This window comes from Nerophis ophidion, unplaced genomic scaffold, assembly GCF_033978795.1.
Source record: "Nerophis ophidion isolate RoL-2023_Sa unplaced genomic scaffold, RoL_Noph_v1.0 HiC_scaffold_76, whole genome shotgun sequence".
NCBI lineage: Eukaryota > Metazoa > Chordata > Actinopteri > Syngnathiformes > Syngnathidae > Nerophis > Nerophis ophidion.
Genome location: NW_026906998.1, coordinates 59,167 through 86,544, shown reverse-complemented (window position 1 = coordinate 86,544; position 27,378 = coordinate 59,167). Strand labels below are relative to the sequence as shown.

The 27,378-nt window shown below is 40.6% G+C and overlaps 1 protein-coding gene and 1 long non-coding RNA gene across 4 annotated transcripts; one reads left to right on the top strand and one right to left on the bottom strand.

Moving 5' to 3' along the window:
• Window positions 1-27,378, bottom strand: LOC133547162 (zinc finger protein 32-like). The gene is made up of 3 exons (XM_061892981.1): window positions 27,258-27,378; window positions 25,160-25,382; window positions 1-3,152 (listed from the first exon to the last, which is right to left on the bottom strand). The coding sequence occupies exons 2-3, from the start codon at window positions 25,380-25,382 to the stop codon at window positions 2,299-2,301; spliced, it is 1,077 nt and encodes a 358-aa protein (XP_061748965.1). The 5' UTR covers window positions 27,258-27,378; the 3' UTR covers window positions 1-2,298.
• LOC133547164 (uncharacterized) lies at window positions 10,398-25,608 on the top strand. 3 transcript variants are annotated; one of them, XR_009805351.1, is made up of 3 exons: window positions 10,398-10,692; window positions 22,257-24,550; window positions 25,274-25,608. It is a non-coding gene; the product is annotated as an uncharacterized LOC133547164 (long non-coding RNA). The 3 variants fall into 3 exon arrangements; XR_009805352.1 differs by having other exon boundaries at window positions 25,214-25,608; XR_009805350.1 differs by having other exon boundaries at window positions 22,257-25,608.

Here is a 27,378-nt window from a genome sequence, read left to right as displayed (position 1 = left end):
GCGTGACGTCACGAGTTGTAGGACTCCACGCATATTCACATTGTTTTTAATGGGAGCCACCAGCAGTAACAACAATTCGGACCGAGAAAGCGACAATTTCCCCATTAATTTGAGCGAGGATGAAAGATTTGTGAATTAGGATATTGATAGTAAAGGACTAGAAGAAAAAAAAAAAAAAACGCGACGGCTCCGGGAGACGGCAGTGTGAGCGTTTCAGATGTAATTAGACACATTTACTAGGATAATTGTGGAAGATCACTTATCTGCTTATTGTTTTAATAGTGTTTTAGTGAGATTGTAAAGACATACCTCGAGGTCGGATGGCTGCGGTGAACACACTGTGTCTCAGAGAGAAGCCGAGGAGCCAAGCTCACAGCTGCTGCAGGGCGACGAATAATCCAACGATTTCTCCGGTAAAATATATATCACAATTTCCCCATCCAAAAACATGCTGGTTGACGTAGAGAAAACATGTTCGCTTGACCGCTCTGTGTTAAAAACAAACAAAGAAACACCGGCTGTGTCTCGGTGCTAAAGACAGCTGCAATCCACCGCTTTCCACCAACAGCATTCTTCTTTATAATCTCCATTATTAAATGAACAAATTGCAAAAGATTCAGCAACACAGATGTCCAAAATACTTTGTAATTGCGCGATGAAAAGAGACGACTTTTAGCCGTGTTTGGTGCTACGCTAATATGTCCCCTCCAACAGGTGATGTCACGCGTATGCGTCATCATTCCGCGACGATTTTAACAAGTAACTCGAGAGAAATTTAAAGGGTAACATTATCACAATTTCAGAAGGGTTAAAACCAATAAAAATCAGTTCCCAGTGGTTTATTTTATTTTTTGAAGTTTTTTTCAAAATGTTATCCATCATGGATTATCCCGAAAAAAGGCTTTAAGTGCCTGATTTTCGCTATCTGTAAATCCACCCGTCCATTTTCCTGTGACGTCATATAGTGACGCCAATACAAACAAACATGGCGGATAGAACAGCAAGATATAGTGACATTAGCACGGATTCAGACGTGGATTTCAGCAGATTCAACAGATTACGAATGTATTGAAACGGATGGTTGGAGTGTGGAGGCAGATAGCGAAAGCGAAATTGAAAAAGAAACTGAAGCTATTGAGTGAATAGCTATTGAAGCTATTCGGCGATCGCCTTCTAACCAACGATTGCATCTTTTGACCACTGGAGCAACTTAAATCCATCGATTGGTAAATGTTTGTTTGGCATAACATGTGGGTGGAGGGAAAGGCTGGATGCAAATATAGCTACAAATGTACATACAGCTAGCCTAAATAGCATGTTAACATCGATTAGCTGGCAGTCATGCCGTGACCAAATATGTCTGATTAGCACATAAGTCAATAACATCAACAAAACTCACCTTTGTGATTTCGTTGACTTTATCGTTGGAAATGCATCTGCTTTGAGTGTCGCAGGATATCCACACCTCTGTGCCATGTCTGTCGTAGCATAGCTGTCGTTGGTAAAATGTGCAGAACAAACAAGGGACTTTTGCATCTTTTGACCACTGGTGTACTTGAATCCGTCAATTGGTATGTGTTTGTTTGGCATTAAATGTGGGTGGAGGGAAAGGCTGGATGCAAATATAGCTACAAATGAGGCATAACGATGCAATATGTACATACAGCTAGCCTAAATAGCATGTTAGCATCGATTAGCATGCCATGTTAATCGATGCACACGCCACGTAAGTCACCTTGAATCCGTCCCTGATCGTGTTGTTACACCCTCCGACAACACACCGACGAGGCATGATGTCTCCAAGGGACGGAAAACAGTAGTAAAAACAAAAAATAACAGAGCTGATTTGACTTGTGTGTGTAATGTGTTTGAGAAAATAGTGTATTGCTTCCCGTTGTAACGTCACAGGTGAAAGGTCATTGCTCCGACAGCAAACAATTGAAAGGTGTTTAAATCGCCAATTCACCCTTTTAGAGTTCGGAAATCCGTTAAAAAAACATATGGTCTTTTTTCTGCAATATCAAGGTATATATTGACTCTTACATATGTCTGGTGATAATGTTCTCCTTTAAAATTGCAATTTAGTAAACTAAAAAGGCCGTATTGGCATGTGTTGCAATGTTAATATTTCATCATTGATATGTAAACTATCAGACTGCGTGGTCGGTAGTAGTGGCTTTCAGTAGGCCTTTAAATTTAACAGTAGAAGATGAGAGGCACTACATACAACATCAAATATACATTCATATTAATCATGCTGTGTTTTTAAAGTACATTTAGCACAATCACTAAGTGTTTTTAAATCCCTGCAGCTTCCATGACTGTTACACACTTGTGTTTACTGACCTGATACTTATGCCAGAACATCTTATCACACACAGTGCAACTAAATGCTTTCTCTCCAGTGTGTGTTCTCATGTGTGAGGACATGTTAGACTTTGTGGAGAAATGCTTCTGACAAACAAAGCAAGTAAAAGGTTTCTCTCCAGTGTGTGTTCTCATGTGTCTGGTCATGGCAGGCTTAACGGAGAAACTCTTCTTACAAACAGAGCAAGTAAAAGGTTTCTCTCCCGTGTGTGTTCTCATGTGTGTGGTCATGTGTTGCTTTGTGGAGAAACTTTTCTTACAAACAGAGCAAGTAAAAGGTTTCTCTCCAGTATGTATTCTCATGTGTACTGTAAAATCACTCTTCAGTCTAAATGATTTCTCACATTCAGAGCAGTCAGAGTCTTTGTTGTTAGTGTGATGTCTCGTATCACCTTTAGAGTCATTTTTACTCTCCAAAGGTTGTTGGATGTGGTCACTGTGATCAGAAGAGTCTGACATCATGTGGTCCATGTCTGGCAGTGGAGCAAAGATGCTGTCTGGTTCTGACTTTATATCTTCACAATGCTCTCCATCAGCTTCTGTGATGTGTTGACTTACAAGCTCCGCCCCTCCGTTCTCCTCACTTTGACTGTGATGAAGCTGTAAGGACTGAGCTTCATCTTCATCATTAGCCTCCTCCACCCTTTGAAGCTGCTTCGACAGTTCCTCCTCTTCCTCTTTAATGTGGGAGGGGGCCTGTCGCTCCTTCTGTCCCACACTGGAGCTCCACTCCTGCTGCTTGGAGGGAATCTCTTCATGACTCTCTGCTGACACCTGCTGGACGTCTGCAGAACATACAACACAAATGAGGTGTTACTGTATTGAAGTTTGCAGTATTCAAACTATTCACATGTGAGCTAGGCCAAACAGACAGTGATGGGCAAGCGACCTGGAATATGTAGTAAGCTAAGCTACAAGTTACTCTCCATTAAATGTAGTTAAGATATCCTCAGAGAATTGTAGCAAGCTACACTACACGCTACACTGCAAAAGTAGCTTGCCACATCAAAGCTACATTTAACAGCATTTCTATCTATTGGCCCACATGTATAATATCAAAGTTAATGTAACTGAGAGTGTACACATGGACCCAGTGAGGTTCCATTGCTGTTAACTATCTGTCATTCAGCTGGGGATACCTTACAACTACCTCAAGGGGTCCCCGCAATCCACTGTATGTATTTATTCATTTATTTTATTTCTACCATTCTTGAGACACCATCAAGGAAAAGTAGCTTCCGTATGAGCAGGTGTGAACAAGTTAGGACATACATCATGGTCCCTATACGGAAAACCATTGCGTCGAATAGAGAATGTCTCATTTGCACCCCTGGTGGTGAAATCTATCAAAATGAGGGTGGTCCCAAAAAGGAGGAATTTTTCAAATTGACTGTGTGTCAGTTTTGAATGTGTTCCCCTTCTGAGCAACGTATGAAATAACAAGTTTATGTAAGACATTGAAATGTGCCCCTTTTGGCCAAAATTATTAAAAAAAATATGTTTACACACACACAGAGAAAGAGAGAGACAGAGAGAGAGAGAGAGAGAGAGAGAGAGATCGTAATAACATCAAATAAATAATGTATCAATCAATGATTATTTATATAGCCCTAAAACACTAGTGTCTCAAAGGGCTGCACAAACCACAACACAAACCACAACGACATCCTCGGTAGAGCCCACATAATGTAGAATAAAAACCAGTTAAAAAACAGAATCCAAAAGAAATTTACAAAAAGCTTATTTTTTTATATTGGAATAGTATGTATATATGAATAATGTTGTAAATATAAATCTTGATATATCTAAAAAGGGTGAACCTAAATAGGTAGGCATTTTTCAGAGGTCTCAAGAAGGTCACACATACAAGAATGTACAGTATATGTGTGTGTGTGTGTGTGGGTGTGTGTGTGTGTGTATGTGTGTGTGTGTCTGTGTGTTTTGTACAAACCCTGTTTCCATATGAGTTGGGAAATTGTGTTAGATGTAAATATAAACAGAATACAATGATTTGCAAATCCTTTTCAACCCATATTCAGTTGAATATGCTACAAAGACAACATATTTGATGTTCAAACTCATAAACATTTTTTTTTTGCAAATCATTAAATTTAGAATTTGATGCCAGCAACACGTGACCAAGAAGTTGGGAAAGGTGGCAATAAATACTGATAAAGTTGAGGAATGCTCATCAGACACTTATTTGGAACATCCCACAGGTGTGCAGGCTAATTGGGAACAGGTGGGTGCCATGATTGGGTATAAAAACAGCTTCCCAAAAAAATGCTCAGTCTTTCACAAGAAAGGATGGGGCGAGGTACACCCCTTTGTCCACAACTGCGTGAGCAAATAGTCAAACAGTTTAAGAACAACCTTTCTCAAAGTGACATTGCAGGACATTTAGGGATTTCAACATCTATGCTCCATAATATCATCAAAAGGTTCAGAGAATCTGAATAAATCACTCCACGTAAGCGGCATGGCCGGAAACCAACATTGAATGACCGTGACTTTCGATCACGAATCTCTAAATGAAATCACCACATGGGCTCAGGAACACTTCAGAAAACCACTGTCACTAAATACAGTTGGTCGGTACATCTGTAAGTGCAACTTAAAGCTATACTATGCAAAGCGGAAGCCATTTATCAACAACATCCAGAAACGCCGCCGGCTTCTCTGGGCCCGAGATCATCTAAGATGGACTGATGCAAATAGGAAAAGTGTTCTGTGGTCTGACGAGTCCACATTTCAAATTGTTTTACGAAATATTTGACACTGTGTCATCCGGACCAAAGGGGAAGTGAACCATCCAGACTGTTATCGACGCAAAGTTCAAAAGCCAGCATCTGTGATGGTATGGGGGTGCATTTCCACTTCCTGGGAAACTGATCAAGGAGCTCTTTGTATTATTAGGTTCATCAGTGCTAAATATTATAAACTTATCACTTTCCTCGGGCACTGTTCCCCTAGCATTCAAAAAAGCGGTTATTCATCCTCTTCTTAAAAGACCTCACCTCAATCCTGACCTCATGGTAAACTACCGACCAGTGTCTCACCTTCCCTTTATTTCAAAAATCCTCGAAAAAATTGTTGCGGGGAAGTTAAATGAACACTTAGCGTCTAACAATCTATGTGAAACCTTTCAATACGGTTTCAGGGCAAATCACTCCACGGAGACAGCCCTCGCAAAAATTACTAATGATCTATTCCTAATGATGGATTCTGATAAATCATCTATGTTACTGCTCCTCGATCTTAGCGCTGCTTTCGATACCGTCGATCATAATATTTTATTAGAACGTATCAAAACACGAATTGGTATGTCAGACTTAGCCCTGTCTTGGTTTAACTCTTATCTTACTGAAAGGATGCAGTGTGTCTCCCATAACAATGTGACCTCGGACTACGTTAAGGTAACGTGTGGAGTTCCCCAGGGTTCGGTCCTTGGCCCTGCACTTTTCAGCATCTACATGCTGCCGCTAGGTGACATCATACGCAAATACGGTGTTAGCTTTCACTGTTCTGCTGATGACACCCAACTCTACATGCCCCTAAAGCTGACCAACACGCCGGATTGTAGTCAGCTGGAGGCGTGTCTTAATGAAATTAAACAATGGATGTCCGCTAACTTTTTGCAACTCAACGCCAAAAAAACGGAAATGCTGATTATCGGTCCTGCTAGACACCGACCTTTATTTAATGATACAACTCTAACATTTGACAACCAAACAATTAAATAAGGCGACACGGTAAATAATCTGGGTGTTATTTTCGACCCAACTCTCTCCTTTGAGGCACACATTGAAAGCGTTACTAAAACGGCCTTCTTTCATCTCCGTAATATCGCTAAAATTCGCTCCATTCTGTCCACTAAAGACGCTGAGATCATTATCCATGTGTTTGTTACGTCTCGTCTCGATTACTGTAACGTACTATTTTCGGGTCTCCCCATGTCTAGCATTAAAAGATTACAGTTGGTACAAAATGTGGCTGCTAGACTTTTGACAAGAACAAGAAAGTTTGATCACATTACGCCTGTACTGTATATACCTTTATATACATATATACATACATATATACCTATACTGTATATACCTTTATATACATATATACATACATATATACCTATACTGTAAATACCTTTATATACATATATACATACATATATACCTATACTGTATATACCTTTATATACATATATACATACGTATATACCTATACTGTATATACCTTTATATACATATATACATACATATATACCTATACTGTAAATACCTTTATATACATATATACATACATATATACCTATACTGTATATACCTTTATATACATATATACATACATATATACCTATACTGGCTCACCTGCACTGGCTTCCTGTGCACTTAAGATGTGACTTTAAGGTTTTACTACTTACGTATAAAATACTACACGGCCTAGCTCCATCCTATCTTGCCGATTGTATTGTACCATATGTCCCGGCAAGAAATCTGCGTTCAAAGGACTCCGGCTTATTAGTGATTCCCAAAGCCCAAAAAAAGTCTGCGGGCTATAGAGCGTTTTCATTTCGGGCTCCAGTACTCTGGAATGCCCTCCCGGTAACAGTTCGAGATGCCACCTCAGTAGAAGCATTTAAGTCTCACCTTAAAACTCATTTGTATACTCTAGCCTTTAAATAGACTCCCTTTTTAGACCAGTTGATCTGCCGTCTTTTCTTTTTCTCCTATGTCCCACTCTCCCTTGTGGAGGGGGTCCGGTCCGATCCGGTGGCCATGTACTGCTCGCCTGTGTATCGGCTGGGGACATCTCTGCGCTGCTGATCCGACTCCGCTTGGGATGTTTTCCTGCTGGCTCCGCTGTGAACGGGACTCTCGCTGCTGTGTTGGATCCGCTTTGGACTGGACTCTTGCGACTGTGTTGGATCCATTATGGATTGAACTTTCACAGTATCATGTTAGACCCGCTCGACATCCATTGCTTTCCTCCTCTCCAAGGTTCTCATAGTCATCATCGTCACCGACGTCCCACTGGGTGTGAGTTTTCCTTGCCCTTATGTGGGCCTACCGAGGATGTCGTAGTGGCTTGTGCAGCCCTTTGAGACACTAGTGATTTAGGGCTATATAAGTAAACATTGATTGATTGATTGATTGTAGAAAATGGATGGATGGATGCCCAAGGCATGGTTAACTTACTCATCTGTGAAGGCACCATTAATGCTGAAAGGTACATACAGGTTTTGGAACAACATATGCTGCCATCCAAGCGCCGTCTTTTTAATGGATGCCCCTGCTTATTTCAGCAAGACAATGCCAAGCCACATTCAGCACGTGTTACAACAGCGTGTTTTCGTAGTAAAAGAGTGCGGGTATTTTCCTGGCCCGTCTGCAGTCCAGACCTATCTCCCATGGAAAATGTGTGGCGCATAAAATAGGACAGCGAGACCCCGGACTGTTGAACAACTGAAGGTCTACATGAAACAAGAATAAAAAATAATTCCACTTTCAAAGCTTCAACAATTAGTTTCCTCAGTTCCCAAACGTTTATTGAGTGTTGTTAAAAGAAAATGTGATGTAACACAGTGGTGAACATGCCATCCTTTCCCAACTACTTTGGCACGTGTTGCAGCATTGAAATTATAAGTTAATTATTATTTGCAAAAAAAATAAAGTTTATGAGTTTGAACATCAAATATTTTGTCTTTGTAGTGCATTCAATTGAAAATGGGTCCAACTCAAATGGAAACAGGGTTTGTATTTGTGCCCATCTTGAGATATCAACAAGGAAAAGTAATTTCCATATGAGGACTGGTGAACAAATTAGGACATAAATCATACTCCCAATAGAGAAAACCATTGCATCTAATAAAGAGGCAAATACAAGAGTCTGTGAACATTTCTCCAAAGTCAGGATTTTTTGTTGATTTAATGTGCATAAAAATTGTACATTGACATGTGCAAAGACAGGAATATATGATAAAACAAGACGGCAGATAAAGAAGGACTAAAGAAGGACATCCCTATTCATCCCCCTCTGGTCAACATATGAAATAACAAGTCAGTCTAAATATCTGAAGTGCTCCCCCTCTGGCCAACGTATGTAATAACAAGTGTAAGTAAGAAATTGAAATGTGCCTCCTTTGGCCAAAATGTACAAAATAAATATGTATACAGAGAAATACTTCAAAAACGTCAAGTAAATAATGAAGATTAAAAGCCAATTACAAACAAAACATTTAAATATATATATATATATTCAAATGAACTAAAAGCTTACATTTCTTTCACATTTTAAGAGTATGTTAATATTAATATTGTAAATATAAACTGTTATATATCTACAAAAAGTGGTCTTAAAGAGGTAGGCCCTGTTACTTCTAATAGAGAGCCAAACACTAAATAGAGTCTGTGAACATTGCTCCAAAGTCAATATTTTTTATTGATTTAATGTGCATACAAAAGTGAACGTTGACAGGTGCAAAGGCAGCAATATATGATAAAACAAGACGGCAGCTAAGGAAGGACTTCCCTATTCATCCCCAAAAAACACACCAGGTGAGCAGCTTATTTGACCACTTCCAGTGCTGACGTAAGACAACCCGCGTCCCACGTGCTGTTTTTTTTAATAAAATAAGTTTGTTTCCATCAAATAATCAACCATTTTGTGTGATCAGTTTAACAGTAAATAATATGCATAATTAATAATCATTCACATTTACACACACAGAAAAAAGAAAAAGAATGACGGAAAAAGGAATAGGCTGAAGCCAAAGCTTATATGAGTCTTGGCACTAAGAGGGATTACCCCCAATACTTCTTAGATGGAAACAAAAATAATGACAACATAAAGGAGGTAGTTAAAAGCCTTTGTAAATATTGGACCAAAATTGGAAGAAAGGATTCCAGACCCAGTTTTAACCGAGGACTATATTAATAAATCCCAACTCCATGTTCCTCAGTAATGTGACACATGAGGAAATAGTTATAGTCGTGAAGAAATGCAAATCTAAGACTTCAACTGATAGTAATGGAATTGATATATAAAAGATAAAAAAGGTAATTGAAGAGATCTCAGGACCCTTAATGTCTATAAGTAACCTATCATCTCAAACAGGTACATTCCCAAACAAAATGAAAATAGCTAAAGTTTTACCAATTTATAAGAATGGAGACAAACACCAATTTACAAATTGTAGACCCGTTTCTTAACTTCCACATTATTCTACAATCATTGAAAAACTGTTCAATAACAGATTAGAGAGTTCATAAATAAACATAGAATACTCGATGAGAGCTAATACTTAAACTTTGATGGCTTTAATTGAAATGACAGAAAAAATGACCAATGCAATAGATAATAAAAAATGTGCAGCAGCAGTGTTTATGGATCTAACTAAAGCATTTGACACAATGAATCACAATATTTTAATCAAAAAACTTAGAATGATATGGCATGAGATGGGTGGTCCTTAACTGGATTAGAAGTAATTTAACCAACAGGAAACAATACGTAAAGCTAGGCGAACACACTTCTACAACACTAAATATATCCTGTGGGGTACTTCAGGGATCAATACTCGGACCAAAATTGTTCAATCTTTATATAAATGACATTTGTAAAGTTACAAAACATTTCAAGTTAGTATTATTTGTGGATGATACAACAGTGTTTTGTTCAGGAGAGAACACAGAAGATAATTGTCAAAAAAATTGTGTAATTTATCAAATAATTTACACAATTATTTGGAGCCTTTTAAGAAGAATGCTTGTAAAAGTTCACTGGACTTCCAGACGGTCAGATGGCAGAGTCTGCCCAACTTCCACAGGAACTCTTTTAAGTATTTTTACAAACTCTTTCTTTGATCTATTTTATGGGCCCTCTTTGAACAATTTTATGGGACTTTCTTTGAAGTGTTCGGAACCGAAGGCAAAGCTGATCACGACGCTCTTCCATGAGGAAGCAGCTGTGGGAAGAAGGGGGGTGAAAATCAAATAAAGAACGAGGAGAACGGTCTGGGGAAGAAATGCAGGAATGGTAAAGACAGGACCAGGCTGTGTCTCTTCTCAAGCTTGAGTCCAAATTTAACTCTGTCTCTGTTTGATTACTTGTTTTTTGTCTCATTTAATAGATGTCAACAGTGTTTGAACCGGACATCTTCTTGGTCCTTCGAGGCGGATTCCAACACGTCTGACGATTCCAGCAAGAGTGAGTGAAACCAGAGACCATGGCATCCAAATCCTGATTGAGGAACTGCGTTTCTTCATTTTGGCTGGAATTGGACGACTGACGGAATACCGAGGACAAAAGGAAGGAACGCAGAGTTCAGTGAGTATGTTTTAAATTACAAAGAAAGAGCGGGTAACTAAGGGTTACGACGTATGGAAAGACCCGTGTAACTAAGGGTTTCGACGCATATACAAACCCTGTAAATCCTAGGCTCTAACAGGTAAAAAGGCTAATGCTACGGGTGACGGAGCTCGCAATGGGAAATATATATATATATATATATATATATATATATATATGTCTTGATTGGATTATCCAGAGAATAGTGCTCGATACCGTGGTAGAGCGCAATATGTAGGTGTGGGAAAAAATCACAAGACTACTTCATCTCTACAGAACTGTTTCATGAGGGGTTCCCTCAATCATCAGGAGATTTTAATGGAAGCATTCACATACAATGGTTTATATAGGGCACAGAGTGGGTGGGTACAGGCAGGCGTAGGGTGTGGTGATTGGCTCATGTGTTACCTAGGAGGTGTTTCCGTCTGTGGCGGCATGTTGAAATGATTTCACTGCGCTTGTTGAGGGATGATAGATCTGGATGATATATAATAAACAGTTTCTCTTTCAAGCATAGGTTGCATCTTTTATTACCACTGTTGTAAGGTGTGCTGGATGCAAGAATTTGCCATGTTTGTTGGGATGTCGCATGGCTGCAGTTGTGTGACCTCAAGTATGCAAAAATCCAGGAGAGCAGAAAGCAGGTAAGATGATTTTAATTTCATCAAAGTAAAAGATATAAACAGAAAGCAGTCTTGCATGGAGATGTTCCCAACATAGGTTTAACTTCGAGCACTGAGGAGTGCTCGAGTGAAACATAAATAGACCTATGTTGATTGACAGCAGCTGAGGACCGCTGCCAATCAACGGCGAGTGTGACAAAAACAGTGCTCAGCGGAGTAAACAGGAAGTATGACAAAATAAGAGCACTGAACAGGAAATAAAGTACAAAACACGAAAAACTATCAGAAAGTAAGTGACAGATCGTTACAGGACCTCCCCCTCAAGGAACAGATACCAGATGTTCCCTGGAAAAGAAAAAATGGAAAAAAATGTCCACAAAGTAAGGGAGGATGGAAGGAGGATTTGGTGGAAGGTCGCCAAACCTCGTGTCCCCGCAGCCAGCGAGGGAAAGTCAGGTGGCGACGGCGCGTAGAGCGCCGCTGGAACTGGCGGGGCGGGCGGCCACGGAACAGCCACATCATTGGCCGAAAAAGAGACGAGTGCATCCCGCGAGGAGGACGCCCAGGGCACGGCCACATCCGCGGCTGACGTGGAGGCGGGCGCGCTGAAGCAGGCCCGGAGACAGCAGACAAAGCGGCGGGGGCTGCAGCCAAAACAGATACCTCTGCAGGAGGCGGCTGAGGAGCCGATGTTGGTGCCGGCGTGGAAGCGGCAGACGTCATCAACGGCGTGGAAGCGGCAGACGTCATCGGCGGTGTCGAAGCGGCAGACGTCATCGGCGGCGTGAAAGCGGCAGACGTCATCGGCGGCGTGAAAGCGGCAGACGTCATCGGCGGCGTGAAAGCGGCAGACGTCATCGGCGGCGTGAAAGCGGCAGACGTCATCGGCGGCGTGAAAGCGGCAGACGTCATCGGCGGCGTGAAAGCGGCAGACGTCATCGGCGGCGTGAAAGCGGCAGACGTCATCGGCGGCGTGAAAGCGGCAGACGTCATCGGCGGCGTGAAAGCGGCAGACGTCATCAACGGCGTGATTGTTGCAGATGTCATCGGCGGCGTGAAAGCGGCAGATGACGCCGGGCGAGGAGCAGCAAATGCTGGCCGAGGAATAGCGGATGCCGGCGGTGACGAAGCCCGGCGTGGTGCTGCTCTTGGCGGCGTTGGAACCGTGCGTAGTGCCGGCGTTGGAGCTCGGCGTGGAGCCGGCGTTGGGGCTCGGCGTGGAGCCGGCGTTGGGGCTCGGCGTGGAGCCGGCGTTGGGGCTCGGCGTGGAGCCGGCGTTGGGGCTCGGCGTGGAGCCGGCGTTGGGGCTCGGCGTGGAGCCGGCGTTGGGGCTAGGCGTGGAGCCGGCGTTGGAGCTGTGCGAAAGCCCGCTAGGGACGTAGATGTCTCCGTGGAAGGAGACGCTGGCGGGGATGACAGCGGTGTGTGCCTGGCTGCACCGCAGTGTATAGTGGGCCCCCCTCCACTAGGTGGCTGCCAGACACCGTTCACACATGCGGGAAAACGTGCCTGCTCGTCGGAGTCCCCCGGTGCGAAAACCAGGGACGGGCGGGAGGGGACCAGGAGGAGGGACGAAGACACGTCCCGTGCCAAGTCCCAGCAGGAGGACAAAAGCGACCTCACTGTGGGCTCCACTGGAGCTCTCGGCGGACCAAAAAAGAGAGCGGGAGCTGGCAAAAAGAGCAGCCGGGGAGCAGCCGCTGGAAGCTGCGTAGGAGCAGGGAGAAGCAGCTCAGCAGACGACGGGAAGGATGGCGGCGGCGGACGTGCCGGTCGGAGAGCCGCAGTCGGCGACGGAGCCGCAGGAGCCGCGAGACGTGAAGGAGGAGGCGGGCGCGCCGGTCGGTGAGCCGTAGCCGGCAGCGTTGCCGAGAGGAAGGATGGCGGCGGAGGACGCGCCGGTCGGAGAGCCGTAGCCGGTAGCGTTGCCGCGGGAGCCGCGAGGCATGCAGGAAGTGGCGGACGTGCTGGTCGGAGAGCCGTAGCCAGCCGTTGAGCCGAGAGGAAAGATGGCGGCGGGGGACGCGCCGGTCGGAGAGCCGAAGCCGGTGGCGTTGCCGCGGGGAGAGGGTCCGCGTCTGTAGGCTGGGACCGCACAAACCTGGCCTTCAAGTCCTCCAGGAATTGTGCGGTCCAGAACGTCGGCTGAGGATTGCCGACAGGGATTCTCGCGAGGTCACAATTTTCTGGCTCGAAGTTACTGTTGGGATGTCGCATGGCTGCAGTTGTGTGACCTCAAGTATGCAAAAATCCAGGAGAGCAGAAAGCAGGTAAGATGATTTTAATTTCATCAAAGTAAAAGATATAAACAGAAAGCAGTCTTGCATGGAGATGTTCCCAACATAGGTTTAACTTCGAGCACTGAGGAGTGCTCGAGTGAAACATAAATAGACCTATGTTGATTGACAGCAGCTGAGGACCGCTGCCAATCAACGGCGAGTGTGACAAAAACAGTGCTCAGCGGAGTAAACAGGAAGTATGACAAAATAAGAGCACTGAACAGGAAATAAAGTACAAAACACGAAAAACTATCAGAAAGTAAGTGACAGATCGTTACAATGTTATTGAATATTCAACATTATTGTCTTTGAGGTTCCAAATGTGTTTGCTGAGTTCTGTAGAAATCCGCAAAGTCTGGTTTCTAAACGAGGCGTTGTGATTATTCCATCTTGTTTTGAATGCTCCTTCGGTTAATCCTACGTACGTGTCGGATGTGTTAATGTCCTTGCGTATTACCTTTGCTTGGTAAACGACTGATGTCTGTAAGCACCCTCCGTTGAGAGGGCAATCAGGTTTCTTGCGACAGTTACATTCCTTATTGGTTTCAGAGTCGTTTAGTCTGGGGGTAGGCAGTCCTTTTGCAATTGCTTTGTTGTGGTTTGAAATGATTTGTTGTATGTAATTCATACAGCTGTAGCTCAATTTAATGTTGTTCTTGTTGAATATTTTTTTCTTAGGGTGTTGCCTTTGGGGAAGTGTTTGTCGATCAGAGTGAGGAACTTGCGGCCGATGTTGGTTGAGACGTTTTTACTGAATGGCGGATTGTACCAGATGATGTTGTTTCGTTTTCTGCTCTTTTTTGGTTGGTTTCCTGGAGTGGGTTCATAGGTGAGGGTGTAGAGATGAAGTAGTCTTGTGATTTTTCCCACACCTACATATTGCGCTCTACCACGGTATCGAGCACTATTCTCTGGATAATCCAATCAAGACATATTCCGCTCCAAATTGACATTTGTTGAGCACTGTACGACGATCCGAAATGGAAAAGTTCAGCATCGACTACTCCACGAAGAACATTCCCATACCCGCGCAGAAGGACTACAAGCAAAGACTCATAGAAAAGACGGAACACTTCCTAAGAAGGATGCGGTGGAAAGCACACTTTTTCCTCCACCCTGAAACAAAAGGAACGCAAAAGGAAACTTACGGATTCAAATCTACCAAGAACCCACCCACAGTCAAGGAATTAAAGGACTTTGAGAACGACATGCTCAAAATGATACAATCAGTCAAATTTAAGCCAGCCCGCAACCCATTCCTCACCAAGCTGAAAAACGACACGTAGCACATCAAGAAAGTAAGCAACCTCATCATAGCCGCCGATAAAACCACAAACTTCTACAGAATGGACATACCAGAACATAACTCTTTAATGGACAAAAACATCACCAAATAATACAAAAAAGCGCAACCCAACACTTTACAGAACATCCACCTGGAAAACAAGCGGATCGCAACCGAACTGGACATTGGGGACAGGGTGGACGCCACAGCCAACAAAGAAGCCTTCATCACATTGAAGGACCACAAACCCAACTTCGCAAATAACCCAACATGCCGACTAATAAACCCAACTAAATCCGAAATAGGAAAAATCAGCAAAATAATCCTTGACAGAATCAACACAAAAATCAAGGACAAAACACCACTCAACCAATGGAGAAATACAGCAGCAGTAATCAAATGGTTTAACAACATCCAAGACAAAAAACAACACAACTTTATCTCCTTCGACATCGAAGAATTTTACCCTTCCATCACGCAAGACCTACTGACCCAAGCACTAAACTTCGCCTCGGACTACGACTCAATCACAGGCAACGAAAGAAACATCATCATCCACGCAAAGAACTCCATACTCATCCACAACAGTACACCATGGCAAAAAAAGAACAATTCAACATTTGACGTTACTATGGGGAGTTTTGACGGAGCAGAAACGTGCGAACTCGTTGGGAGTTTCCTCCTCTCCCAGCTTGCTAGCCTCAACCTGAACCTTGGTATTTACCGTGATGACGGACTGGCAGTGTGCCGCGCCTCGCCAAGGAGCAGCGAGAACACCAAGAAGCGCATATGCCAAATCTTCAAAGAAAACGGCCTACGGATCACGATTGAAGCCAACAAGCAAACCGTCAACTTCCTCGACGTCACTTTCAACCTGAGAAATAACAGCTACCAACCATTCACGAAACCCAACACAACACTCCAATACGTGTACCATGACAGCAACCACCCACCCACCACCACGAAAAGAATACCTACCGGAATTAATAAAAGGCTATCGATGCTGTCATCTAGCAAAGCTGAATTCGACCAAGCAACCCCCCCGTACCAGAAAGCACTTGATGAAAGCGGATACAACTTCACTCTCACCTATGAACCAACTCCAGGAAACCAACCAAAAAAGAGCAGAAAACAAAACAACATCATCTGGTACAATCCGCCATTCAGTAAAAACGTCTCAACCAACATCGGCCGCAAGTTCCTCACTCTGATCGACAAACACTTCCCCAAAGGCAACACCCTAAGAAAAATATTCAACAAGAACAACATTAAATTGAGCTACAGCTGTATGAATAACATACAACAAATCATTTCAAACCACAACAAAGCAATTGCAAAAGGACTGCCTACCCCCAGACTAAACGACTCTGAAACCAATAAGGAATGTAACTGACGCAAGAAACCTGATTGCCCTCTCAACGGAGGGCGCTTACAGACATCAGTCGTTTACCAAGCAAAGGTAATACGCAAGGACATTAACACATCCGACACGTACGTAGGATTAACCGAAGGAGCGTTCAAAACAAGATGGAATAATCACAACGCCTCGTTTAGAAACCAGACTTTGCGGAATTCTACAGAACTCAGCAAACACATGTGGAACCTCAAAGACAATAATGTTGAATATTCAATAACATGGCAAATTCTTGCATCCAGCACACCTTACAACAGTGGTAATAAAAGATGCAACCTATGCTTAAAAGAGAAACTGTTTATTATATATCATCCAGATCTATCATCCCTCAACAAGCGCAGTGAAATCATTTCAACATGCCGTCACAGACGGAAACACCTCCTAGGTAACACATGAGCCAATCACCACACCCTACGCCTGCCTGTACCCACCCACTCTGTGCTCTATATAAACCATTGTATGTGAATGCTTCCATTAAAATCTCCTGATGATTGAGGGAACCCCTCATGAAACACTTCTGTAGAGATGAAGTAGTCTTGTGATTTTTCCCACACCTACATATACATATACATACATACATATATATATATATATATATATATATATATATATATATGTATATATATATATATATATACATATGTATATATATATATATACATATATATACATATATATACATATACATATATATATACATATATACATATATATACATATATACATATATATACATATATATACATATATACATATATATACATATATACATATATACATATATACATATATATACATATATATACATATATACATATATATACATATATACATATATATACATATATATATATATATATATATATATATATATATATATATATATATATATATATATATATATATATAATAAAAAAATATATATAATAATAATAAAAATTCCGGGAATTCAACATTGGAAATAAACTAAAAATTAAAAATCTAAAAACTGAAGAGGCCAATATACTGAAGGTAAACGGGACCGCGAAAACTGAAACGTCCTTAGCCATAAACAAACATACTGAAGGGCGGCAGAGCCCACAATGAATTGAAAAATCTGTAAGCCATATCCTGAGGGGCGACGGAGTCCAAAACCCAGACCTGAAATGCTCTTTTCAGAAAACTGACATTTATTCCGTGAAAAACAATAATCTGGAGCGCGTCGGAGTCCACAATGAAAAATTTAAATTTCCGCCGATCAATATACTGAAAAGTGTGAATGTGAGAGTGAGTGGAAGTAATTGCCATTAGGTTATCACTCCATATTAAAGTTGTGATGATTTAATATTCAAGACACCTCCACGATTATATAAATTAAATCACTATCTTACAACAAAGACAAAAGTAGTCCTTATAAATTCGGCTCTCAAGGGGACGACGGATTACTCCAAATTTACAAAATGGGAAAAGAGACAAGTAAACCAAAGGATAGTCCAAAAGATGAACTAAAATGTAAAGATTGGAAGTTAATCGAAAAACAGGATCCTGATGGAATCAAATGTTTAAATAAATGGATAAATTATTAAAAATTTGAGGTGACAATAAAAAACAACCAAATTAGTAGAACTTAAGAGGCGCCATAAAAGCAAAAACAAAAGGCAATCTTAAAAAGATGAAAGGGCCAGAGAGAAGGGAGAGAGAGAGAGACAGTAAGGGGGGTGAGAAGGTGTTATATTGCAGAAAGGTGAGATAGGACACTTCAACAGGCAGAAGAGAGAGACAGAGGAAAAAGTAGATATAAGATGGTTAAAAAAGGCACATTAGAAGATAATGAGTGTACAAAGCCTCATGTCTGAGAGTTCAGAGTGTACCAAATATACAGGAAACGTCCTGACCTCAATTTGGCTCAGTGTGCCAAACACTGCACCTACAGGAAACAGATGTTTGAACAATAACGAACATAACAGGAAACCAAGCAAACACTGCACATACAGGAAACAGATGCTTGAGCAACAACCAACATAACAGGAAACCAAACTCTCAGACAGATCGCTTTGGGTTTTCCTGGTACTACTGTTGAAGTGTACTATACGATCTCCGCTCTCTGCAGACTGCGTTCAATAAAATACTTCTACTTGACTCAACTCCTGCCTCCTCGAATTGTTTTCCTGCTCCCGGCTCGGGTGAGACGGCACTGAAAGTGCGTCTCAACAAAGAATATATAAACCATGCACTCCATGCGGAAAAAGTAGTAAAAAAGAAAATAAAAGACAGCAACAACAACAGCAGTTACACCCCTACTGCGTGTTGGCGTTTGTGCAGAGAAGGACATTTTGCAAGAAACTGTCCTGAGAAAAAATTAAGAAAAATATATAAAAATTAACAAAGTAACTCAGCATGACTGTTAAAAGATGACACCAATTAGTCATGTTGTCAGCGTATGCCATGTAAGATCGCTGCAAACTTGTTTGTTTGTTTGTTAGTTTGTGTTTAAGTGTGTATCTTTCTAGGTACAAATAGTGTAAAAACCCCGAGGTTCAAATAAAAATAAAAATAGTTTAAAATAAAATTAAAATAGGAGCAAATCTCATAGTGCTAGAGTGAGATAAAACTAAAAATAGATGAAGAAATGAGAAGAAATCATAAGAATTAATTCAAAATGGAATAAACTAATGCGTACGACAGAGATAATGTGGGGGTATTGAAATAAGATATGAATAAATTGTAGACTGAAGAGATACATGTATGTTTGTGTATAGAAATAGCGCTGTTATATATGCAAATATATATATATGTATATCTTTTAAATAATGGAACAAATACAAACCTAGATTAATAACTATAATACGTGTTCATATGTATAGCATGATAAAGTGGGATATGCGTTTATTCGCTGAGGAAAGAAGAACAAAAAAGAGAAACACTTTTCAAGTGGTGCTGACCCTTGCCCTTAGGAGTGCAAGCACACACTCAAACACAACTTTCTGTGTGTGTGTGTGTGTGTGTGTGTGTGTGTGTGTGTGTGTGTGTGTGTGTGTGTGTGTGTGTGTGTGTGTGTGTGTGTGTGTGTGTGCGTGCGTGGTGCACTGGGGAGGTGTGAAAAAGAATGTAACACATGTAAGTTTAAAGTAGATTTAACTTTGAAGTGTAGTATAACATTCTTAGGTTAAATTATGTTTTAGACATTTGCAGTAAACCATACATCTAGGTGTTGAGTTAAGATAAAAAATGAACATAAAATACAATAAATAAGGAGACATGACAATCAAAACAACTATCAGTTAGCAATAGACAACTATTTGCTTAGAATATTGTTGAATAATAATTGCAAATAAGAATAAGAAATAAGAAATATAAACAATGGGAAGAATGTAAATTCTGAGTGCAAAAGTATAGATTAAGTGGCATATAGACGGTTAAGTGAGTTTAAAATGTTACTTAAAAAAAATACATGAAGTAATATGTATAAAATTTGAATTAGGAGAAAAATAACATTGGTGTTATTAAATCATCTACATAGTGAAGGATACAAAGTAAGGAAAATAAAAGTCCAATTATGCAAAACAGAAGTAAAGTATGTCGGACATTGTCTAAACAAAGATGGACGCACTATTGTGGAAAGTAGAAAAACCACAAACAAAGAAGCAAATGAAGTAATTTTAGGATCAACTAATTAGATACCAAATTATGCTGAAATAGTAGCTCCATTAAAAAAATTAATGTAAAAAAATGTAAAAAAAAATCTGTACAGTGGAATTCAGAAGCTGAAGCAGCATTCTGTGAAATAAAAATATAATAGGATGTATGGTTGTTACAGCAACAAAAATTGTGAAAGCTATCAAATGACCATCAAATTACTCAATGCAAGATGCAGAATTAGTAACACTAATAGAAGCATGTAAAGTAATGAAAGATCTAAAGGTCACAATATACACAGATAGCCAATACACATTTTCAACAGTGCACACATTTGCATAACACTGGAAGAATATAGGAACGTCAACAGGAAAACCTGTAAAACATGGAGAATTATTGGGAAAAAATGAGTAAAAGCAGTACAGCTACCAGCTAAAATAGCAATATGCAAATGTGCAGCACACACCAAAGGAGCAGACGCAGTGTCACTGGGAGGTGTGTTTGCTGACAGAGCAGCAAAACAAGGAACAGGAAAAAGAAATACACATTTACAATTACAAATTAGTGACATGAATAATGATATACTAAAATATATGCAACAACAAAGTACTCCAAAAGAAAAAGATAAATGAATAAAAAAAACAAAACAGAGTCACGTTGTACAAAGAATACATCTATGTATGTCCAGACAATACACTAATCGTACCAAACAATCAGTAGAAGTGGGTAGCAGTTGTGAGCCATAGGTGAACTTATGGCTCAACAGGAGGGACATGACTAGAAGTACCATACTTCCTATAGTTTAATTCATACAAAAAATAAAAAAAAATGTATACAACATCTATGCATGGATTTTATTGAACTAAATGAGAGTGAAGGAAAACATTATTGTCTGGTCATAGTAGATGCATTTTCAAAGTGGGTAGAAATATTTCCTAAAGGAAAAGCAGATGTGCTAACAGTAGCAAAAGCATTATGCAAGAGTTAGTAAAAATGTACAGTATATGAACCTTACAAGTACAACAGGACTAAGACCCTTTGAAATAATATTTGGAAGACCTTGTCAGCTACCAAAATTTTGAAAAATCGATGAAAAGGAAACATTGGCATTCTCCAAGGGGGGAGAGAGGTTGTAAACAACTAAGACAGCAGTAAAGATAGTGGAAAGACCAAGCTGAGTACACTTAGCACATTGTAAAAAGGTCATGTAGTGGGAAAAAAAGTATTTGGGATTGTATTTGTCTTATTAAAGGGACATGTTAACTAGCACACTACAAATTCCACTGGATTGTATTTGTCTTATTAAAGGGACATGTTAACTAGCACACTACAAATTCCACTGTCACAGTTGTGTCAAAGTTTGATAATAATTGGTTCCTGTTTTGGCAATTAATTTGTTCCTTATGGCAGAGCAAGTAGGAAAGGCTACACAAATTGATTGTGTTGTATGTAAAAGCCCAGACAATTAGTCAAGATGAGTCAAAAAAGGTTTGATTGAAGTAATGAGCAAAACAAAATGTACCTGTAGCTAAACAGACAAAACAGAAACTAATATTTGATAAATATGTAAAATAATAAAATAAAATTAAAAAAAGCTAATTATACCTGCATTGACATGTACAACAGTTAGGAAACTTATCATAAGATAACTGCTTACACATAGCACATGTATGAATATTTGTACAAGGATTGTTAACATGTCTGAACAGTTTTGATACCTGGACATTGGAAAATAACTAGACATGATGTAAACTGGCAAAGTGTTTTAGATCTAACTTGATCGATCCAATGGATGTCCAAAGAAGTGTATCTGACGACTATAAATTGGTAAATTAAGTTGTAGCTGGATTTGAATCCTCCGTCTACTGGTGGTGTACGATTAACAAGAATGTTGATAGAATAAACTATGTCCACTAGAACGTAGAGGGATTAGAAAATTACACAGGCCGACTTGAAGCCGTCGCTGATCAACTCGTCGCCACCTTCCTTATGGCTTTTCAAAACCGTATAACGCTAGACATGTTGTTAGCGGAAAAAGGGGGCGTGTGCACAATATTTGGTGAACAGTGTTGCACGTTCATACCAAACTACACTGATGCAGAAAGTAGCCTGACCAAAGCACTGGAAGGCCTGCACACCCTTAACGGTAAGATTAAAAAGTACTCTGGCATAGATACATCTATGTGGGAGGGGTGGTTGGACGTGTTTGGCAAATACAAGTCTTTGATATTTAGTATCTATGGCCGTTTTCAACAAGACTGACGTTGTGTGGATGTTGTTATATTTCCTGTCTTGTGTTCTCTGCTTAACCGTCTTGATTACCACAGCGATTAGCCCAGCAGACAATAAAGCTGTTCAGACGCACTTTCTGGCGGACGACAGAGAAGATGAATCTGACGACGAGAATACCTACCTGGATGGTGTTCCTGATTTATTTCCAGAAATGTCATAATAAATAAAAAAATACCGGACAATTCTGCAAACTTCATGGCTGGCTCACATCGTGGTCACTCCGTGATCACTTACGACCGCCAGACACTTCTGGATGTGGACAGATCGGGCCATTTTGGACTGATAGACGCAAATACGGTGTTAGCTTTCACTGTTATGCTGATGACACCCAACTCTACATGCCCCTAAAGCTGACCAACATGCCGGATTGTAGTCAGCTGGAGGCGTGTCTTAATGAAATTAAACAATGGATGTCCGCTAACTTTTTGCAACTTAACGCCAAAAAGACGGAAATGCTGATTATCGGTCCTGCTAGACACTGACCTTTATTTAATAATACAACTCTAACATTTGACAACCAAACAATTAAACAAGGCGACTCGGTAAAGAATCTGGGTATTATCTTCGACCCAACTCTCTCCTTTGAGCCACACATTAAAAGCGTTACTAAAACGCCCTTCTTTCATCCCCGTAATATCGCTAAAATTCGCTCCATTCTGTCCACTAAAGACGCTGAGATCATTATCCATGCGTTTGTTACGTCTCGCCTCGACTACTGTAACGTATTATTTTCGGGTCTCCCCATGTCTAGCATTAAAAGATTACAGTTGGTACAAAATGTGGCTGTTACACTTTTGACAAGAACAAGAACGTTTGATTATATTACGACTATACTGTATATACCTTTTATATAGAGATATACATATATATATATATATATGTTTATACTGGCTCACCTGTACTGGCTTCCTGTGCACTTAAGATGTGACTTTAAGGTTTTACTACTTACGTATAAAATACTACACGGTCTAGCTCCAGCCTATCTTGCCGATTGTATTGTACCATATGTCCCGGCAAGAAATCTGCGTTCAAAGGATTCCGGCTTATTAGTGATTCCCAAAACCTCAAAAAAGTCTGCGGGCTATAGAGCATTTTCAATTCAGGCTCCAGTACTCTGGAATGCCCTCCCGGTAACAGTTCGAGATGCCACCTCAGTAAAAGCATTTAAGTCTCACCTTAAAACTCATTTGTATACTTTAGCCTTTAAATAGACTCCCTTTTTAGACCAGTTGATCTGCCATTTCTTTTCTTTTTCTCCTCTGTCCCACTCTCCCTTGTGGAGGGGGTCTGGTCCAATGGCCATGGATGACGTACTGGCTGTCCAGAGTCGGGACCCAGGATGGACCGCTCGTCCAGAGTCGGGACCCGGGATGGACCGCTTGCCTGTGTATCGGCTTGGGACATCTCTGCGCTGCTGATCCGCCTCCGCTTGGGATGGTTTCCTGCTGGCTCCACTGTGGACGGGACTCTCGCTGCTGTGTTGGATCCACTATGGATTGAACTTTCAGAGTATCATGTTAGACCCGCTCGACATCCATTGCTTTCCTCCTCTCCAAGGTTCTCATAGTCATCATAGTCACCGACGTCCCACTGGGTGTGAGTTTTCCTTGCCCTTATGTGGGCCTACCGAGAATGTCGTAGTGGTTTGTGCAGCCCTTTGAGACACTAGTGATTTAGGGCTATATAAGTAAACATTGATTGATTGATTGATAATTATGAGGGAAAAATTGATGTTCAATTCTGAGTGTAAACATAGCTTGTTTCAAGGGAAGTTAAACAATAACTGAAAATCGCAAGAAGAAGTTATTAGGGATACGAAGATTATGGGGAATTTATTTGATAAACAGGGGGGAATGTCAGAAGAATTCAGTGTAAATTATCAAATAAAACCTTGTATTACATTGTGTTCCTGACGAGAAGAAAAAAGGCTGGAGCTTTCCAAGAAGAATGCTGGACTTCCAGGCGGACAGATGGCAGAATCTGCCCAACTTCCAGAGGAACTCTTTTAAGTATTTTTACGAACCCTCTTTGATCTATTTTATGGGACTTTCTTTGATCTGTTCGGGAACCAAAGGCAATGCTGGTCATGACCCACTTCCATGAGGAAGCAGCTGTGGGAAGGAGGGGGGTGAAAATCAAATAAAGAACCACGAGAACGATCTTGGGGCAGAGCATGGTGCAGGATTTGTACAGGCAGTACAATGGCCATGCCTCTCCTCGGATCCGAGTATAAATTGAATTCTGTCTCTGTTTGATTCTTTGCCTTTTTGTCCTGTTTAATAGATGTCATCAATGTTTGAACCTGACAGATGGAGGTCTCGCAACTACGGTAAGCAGCTGCCAACTTCATTTTCCCCCGTAGAAGAAGAAGTACGTTTGACACCCCTGATGTAAAGGATGCATAACGTAACCCCAGCCTCTACTCAGTGGCCTAGTGGTTAGAGTGTCCGCCCTGGGATCGATAGGTTGTGAGTTCAAACCCCGGCTGACTCATACTATAGAATATAAAAATGGGACTCATTACCTCCCTGCTTGGCACTCAGCATCAAGGGTTGGAATTGGGGGTTAAATCACCAAAAATTATTTCCGGGCGCGGCACCACTGCTGCCCACTGCTCCCCTCACCTCCCAGGGCGTGATCAAGGGTGATGAGTCAAATGCAGAGAATAATTTCACCACACCAAGAGTGTGTGTGACAATCATTGCTACTTTAACTTTAACTTTACTGTTCCATCTATTCTATGCACCTTATAATGCGGTGTGCTTTATATATGAACAAAGTTTTAAAATAGGCCAATCATTGAAGGTGCACCTTATAATCCGGTGCGCCTTATAGTGCGGAAAATACAGTATATCTCCATCTTTAGTGATAAATGTGTCCCCCGGATGAACATGTGTCACAAACATTGTATTAGATGATATGTGGATGTTGTGCTTACTTGGACTGTGATGAAGCTGTGAGGACTCAGGTGGTTTGTCTTCATGCTCTTCAGTCTTCACAGAGACAACAGTCAGTGGAAACTTGCTGACATCAGCCTCCTCCTGCCCTACAGGACACTCTCCCTCCTGACTGATCCACACTTCCTCCTCTTCCTCTTTAATGTGGGGGGGCTGTGGATCCTCCTGCTGCTGAAGGGGACGTTCTTCTTGACGAGCGTTCATCTGTTGGACGTCCGCAAGACAACACAAACAAACTTCAGCTCAGATGTGTCAAATGTTTTTTAGACCATCAAATATAATATTTTCCAAGTGGACTGACACCACTTTGTGGTGATGTTCTTCTACACGTGGAATAATCATCAGTTATTGATTATTATGAATTGTGTTATTGATCCTGTTTTCTGCATTTACATTAATTACTGATTAAAAAGTAACAACTTATAGAAAACCTCCTGCTGGGATTTTAATACCGTCATGACTGCATGAAGTCAGTCTGCACGTATAAAAGTGTCATTGTGCTGCAGCATCAAGTGACGCCAACTGGCTCCTCCCACTACCAACCTACCAGCCAACCTTGACGTGCACCTCCAAAATAGTCCCACCTCACGTCAACGGTGACCAGGACTACAGAGCTGTGGTCGGTTGGCTTTACTTTTACACGCAATATCCTCTCCTTGTTCTCCATTACCTCCCTGCTTGGCACTCAGCATCAAGGGTTGTGATTGGGGGTTAAATCACCATAAATGATTCCCGGGCGCGGCACCACTGCTGCCCACTGCTCCCTCACCTCCCAGGGGGTGATCAAGGGGATGGGTCAAATGCAGAGGACACATTTCACCACACCTAGTGTGTGTGTGACAATCATTGCTACTTTAACTTTTTTCTGCGAAAGCAACATTTTTAACCCAACAGAAAACAAACAGAAGTGCAGCGAAGCACGTGGAATAAGTGCCAGTGAGTATGTATATATAAATATATACATATACACATACATATATATATATATATATATATATATATATATATATATATATATATATATATATATATATATATATATATATATATATAAATGTATAAATATAAACAAATATTTAGAATATTTGGGTACCTCATGTTTCGACTACAAACAAAATATTGATGCAAATTCATTTTGTCTGCAGTATATTAAAGCTATTTTTTAATATTTAACATTTATTTAATTAAATATTTTAGTCCGACTGAATAAGCATTAATCGCTTACAATTGTGCAAATAGTGTATTCTTAATAACAAACACCAGTTAATTTAATTTCCATGATATGTCCACCCAATGCAGCTAAGATAGGCTCCAACACCCCCCACCCCCCGTCGCAACCTCAAATAGCGACAAGCGGTAGAACAATGGATGGATGGATGTTATCAAGGTAATAGAAGTGCGTGCAAACATCATTTGTATTTATTGCTTATAAAGTTGACACCAACATAAAGCAGACCACTGCAATAATACATTATATTACACTGTCATTACAATAACAATAATATTTTTTTTCATCCTGTAAAGCATCTTTGAGTACACTGAAAAGCGCTATACCAAATAAAATGTATTATTATTATTATTATACCATGTGACTTATTCCAGACTTAAATTACGAGACGTTCGTTTCTTTCTAGTAACAAATATTTAATGATGTTAAGTGTGACTGTAATATACAACAGAAACAGTTAAAGTATTAAATAAGTCAATATAATTCTCATAGAGAACATATAAAATACACTCCTCAAAAAAAACAACAGTTAAAGTATTAAATAAGTCAATATAATTCTCATAGAGAACATATAAAATACACTCCTAAAAAAACAAAACAGTTAAAGTATTAAATAAGTCAATATAATTCTCATAGAGAACATATAAAATACACTCCTAAAAAAAAAAAAAACAGTTAAAGTATTAAATAAGTCAATATAATTCTCATAGAGAACATATAAAATACACTCCTCAAAAAAATGCTCGCATTTGCTACAAAGGCCTGCTAGCGGGCTAACGCTAGGACGTTAGCTTCGAACAACATATGAGGTAAATAAGATAAATAATATGAAAATATATCATGTATATTACCTCATAAGCCGCGTGTACAAGAGAGGAGTGGAATATATTCTTCCTATTGTTACACCAGCAACTCTTTTTTGTCTTCTGTGGCCGGGCGAAGGAAGTGTGCACCACTCACTATTGTCCCAGT